The 4,070-nt window shown below is 32.8% G+C and overlaps 1 protein-coding gene across 1 annotated transcript in view; it reads left to right on the forward strand.

The window, feature by feature from the left end:
* The window catches only part of LOC101855150 (inactive ubiquitin carboxyl-terminal hydrolase MINDY-4B), a gene marked incomplete in the record, with an annotated part of 23,906 nt that continues 19,836 nt past the window's right edge, over positions 1–4,070 (forward strand). Inside the window, 3 exon segments of the mRNA XM_013089204.2 lie at positions 1–213; positions 1,314–1,447; positions 2,362–2,391. Of these exon segments, the coding sequence (XP_012944658.1) occupies positions 1,343–1,447; positions 2,362–2,391 (135 nt within the window).

Genomic DNA, 4,070 nt, shown 5'->3' on the forward strand with positions numbered 1-4,070 from the left:
TAGCAAATGGCATCGTGCAGCCATAGTGACACAGCGCTCCTCCACCGTTCAAAGTCAAAGAGAAGTGGACATGGCAATTTGAATTATAAATTAGGGAGTGACCAAGTGCCACTATGACAGAGCGCTGGCGCTGTATTAACTGACCAATGGCAAAATCTTTTTGTCTTTTTTGTCTTGTGGCTGAAGTCTAAACTTTCGTACATCGAGGGAAAGGTAACTTCGTGAAGTTGACAGTCGAGAGCGCTGGTCGTGTGGGGGACCTCTGAAATGGAAATCCGAAAAGTGGCACTTGTGCTAGCCTACCACTCAAATGAAGGCTAATGAATCAGGCTCCATCCATTAGAATCAACGTAGAATTTTGGTTTGATTAGAACTAGATCTATGGTTTTTTTTTCTTTTGTCTTTAATAATGTTGCAGCAGTTTAGAATAGGGAAAGACACTAATTGTTACCTAAGCTTTACTAAGATGATTTAATTAGAATTATAAGATCTAGATCTAGATTCTAGATCTAGAATCTAGATCTAAATCTAGATCTAGATCTAGATCTAGAATCTAGAATCAAATTAGCTAAATAGGCCAACATATTATGTGAATTTGAGGCGGAGGAGAGATGCATTATAATTCACTTGTGAATGGCAAAAAGGAATTAAATAGAAAGGAAGACTGTGTATGAATGATTTTTGTTATATAGATTCTAATTAGAAATATTTTTCTTTTGATTTTCGGATTGATCGAGGTTAATGTTAAATATTTGGAGTGTGCGATTCGAAAAGACCTGAACATGCTCTTCTCCACAGTAACAGTAGCATTGCTTGAGAGATTGCAACATCTTTTATTTTATTAAGCTGTGGGCTTTTAATTTTAATATTACTGAAATCTTCTTGGATCTAAATCATGCAGAATAATATGAGATATATGACATCATATGCTGAGGATGTGAATTGCACCAGTATAAGCAGTTTCTTCCATTTAGAGGGAGTTTCAAACTTGATTTCTTTACCTTATTTATGTTTTCAAGTAACCAAAGCTCTTTATATATGAGTGTGACTTCAAAAGCTCCTATATATGTTCATTAGGGTTACATCCATGGTAGCATACATCCTGATGCGGTAATATAAATAATATATGATACATAATTAAGGAGTGCAGGCCTTATATAGACAAGACGTTGAGATTGAGATTATAACTCTGATATAGTATTGCTTTATAATATATATGTTTGTGTAGCAGGTAGCTTTCAGTAAAAATTCTTTTTCAGTGTAAGCAAGACTGTATACTTATTTTTGTTTGAAAATCATTTTCTGTATTTCAGAGAAAAGGGTAATAAACATCTGGAGAGCCATGGCAGAGATGAAAAACACTTCATTAGCGGAGCGAGATCAGCTCAATAGACTTTTGAAATTTTTGGAAACAGAAGCTACTATAGGGCCTGGAAATGATCCCAAGGTAGGCCTTTGATTAAGCTGTTATATGTAATTTTTTGTTAAAATTTTCGTGGCACTATATGATATAATATGTGTGCTTTTTCCCGGAAAGCTGACTCGAACGTTTTGGTTTATAGGGTCTGTCAGAATTATAATATATAAAGGTGCTCAAAGCTCCTATACTAGATTATTATTGTCATTATTATTATCATTACTATTATTATCATTGAGCCTCTTAATTATTGCTATTTTTATTGTAGTTGTTTTAATTTTTTAAATTATTTTTATTATTAGTAGTAGTATAAGAATTATTGTGACAGTTATCAATTTGGAGCATATGAGAGTGCTGTAAAAACAGCGTTGCTCCTAATTTTAATTCTAAGTTGCATTTAAAAAGTAGGCTGTGTGCTTTAGATTATATTGGTTTTCATTTTCATACATATTTGTATTTTTGGTCAGGTTTATTACCGCTGGGTTTTATGTAAAGTAGGGCCTATCAATGTATCAACTCGTATTAACAATTCCGTCTTTGGAAAAAATTCAAATCTCTTTAATTTGGATGATGTCATGTTTTGTTCATGTGGAGTTGTGAATATGAGAGAGAGAAAGAGATTTCATTTAGTGAGTGATTAAGAGAGAAGTCAAAATCTCAGAGGAAAGGAAACATTTTAGATTTTATTTTGTTGAAGAAAAGAATCATGAAAAATAATGAAGAAATCAAACAAGAAATCAGTTTCATTTTTGAAGTTTGTTAGGTCATAACCTCAAAGTAAAATTTCTGTGCTGTACGCAGAGTGCAGAAAAGTGAAGCTTTTGTGTAAGACAACATGGAATTTAATGTTAACAAATTTTTGTTGTATTGTATCGCTTCCTTGGATTTCAAAGAGACCAGACCTTTAGCTGTTTTAGTGAACACTGCAACTGTTTGTCTTTCAGAGAAGGACAAGTTTCCCAATGTTTGGTCGTGTAAGATTGGTCTTTCTTTCATTTATATTTACCCACCCTTTTTCCTGGTTATTGTTATTGTTTTGTTGTTGGAATTTTGGTTTCATAAAAATAATAAGGTTGCATTCTTCTGCATGCTCAGTTATTACAGAAAACTTGTCTTGTGTAGCCTACTGTTTTCCTAGAAGGCTTTGCTACTTTTATAAGTTGTTAATTATGTTTTTTGAATACCTTTTTATGGTCGCTTTTAGGGACAAGCGGGCTTACGAAAATTTCGGGGTTTTCCACAAATCTTGACCTACACCAAAAGTGGGCATTGCCCTACCTACAGGAGAAGTTTGGCTTCAATGGTGTATATATTTGTTTGGTTATTGAGAAAACTTTCCTTGTCTTTAAAAAAATTTGAACAAGGGGCAATGACTTAAAAATCAGCATTTTTCGGGATAGCCGCCTTGTGTTTAAAAGCGACCATATATCCTCCTGTCACTAAAAAGTTAAAAGAATCAGATTAACTGACAACAATAGCAAGCGACTAAAATGTTGACATAAGAATATTGTTGTTTATGTCTGCACTTTTTATTTTTCTTTTCCCAAGCGATTTATTTGTCTGAAAATCAATAATAGATCAAATACTAATTTGCTTTCTTTTTTCTTTCTGTTTTGACTTTAAGACAATTTTTTTTCATTATCTCATTTTGAAACTACCCAATATTTTGTGAGAAAACCCCTACCTAGTATCGTTAGAGTTCCTATATAACTACATGTATTCCATATCTCCTATCCATCATCCCACTCTCACTTTTGTTTCTTATACCAATTTTGTTTTGTTTTAAGCTCACATTTAATATTGTCCTTTGTATCTTGTTCAAGTATTACTTTAGAGCATTAATTTATATACAGTAAGCCCTATCTTGTTTCAATTATGCCGTGATAATTCTCCTGTCTTCATTTTAGTTGCTTACACACGTTTGATACGTTATTGCGTCATTTCCTACTCTGTTTCACAAGTTAAGTGAGAAAAAGCAGCCCAATTTCTGTTTTATCATCAGTATTGAAGGGTGTACCCGAACCAAAATGGAGAACAAGAAAACATGATTTGTCTTTATAAATTGTTGCAAGTCTAATAATTAAAATTAATGGAATCAGTTCTATTGAGATAAAGAATATAAGGATATTATATAAAAATACATATTTCATCCTTTTCATTTTGTAATATAGATTTCTAGTATTGTTTGAAAATGTTAAGGTACCTAATCTTTTTGTCATGTCTTAAGTTCTTGACCTTTTGTTTAGAAGTGCTCTGTTTTGTTTTGTTTTTTCTTGTCAATTTTCACTTTTTTCCCCTTTCATTTGTATGGTATTTTCATGTTGTTTGTGCCATCAGTAGTATGTTTTTTGCTTATTCATTACCGCTTTTTGTGGTTTGAACCAAGCTTTTTTTTTAGTTTATCTGTGTTATCAAGTCAGTTCACTTTGCTTTTTCTATAAGGAAGGCACTCTGTTGAATTCTGCAAGCTTGAGTAAAGGTTTAAGAAATGTGTCTGGGAGACAGATCTCATTTGATATTCATATGAACATAACCTTGCTTGCCCCCACTTGTATTTTTGTGGTGCAAAATAAAGGATAATTGTTTGTCTGCCTGTCTGTCTGTCTGTCTGTCTGTCTGACTATCTGTCTGTTTGTCTGTTTACTGTGTGTGT

Source organism: Aplysia californica, unplaced genomic scaffold (assembly GCF_000002075.1).
Source record: "Aplysia californica isolate F4 #8 unplaced genomic scaffold, AplCal3.0 scaffold00894, whole genome shotgun sequence".
NCBI lineage: Eukaryota > Metazoa > Mollusca > Gastropoda > Aplysiida > Aplysiidae > Aplysia > Aplysia californica.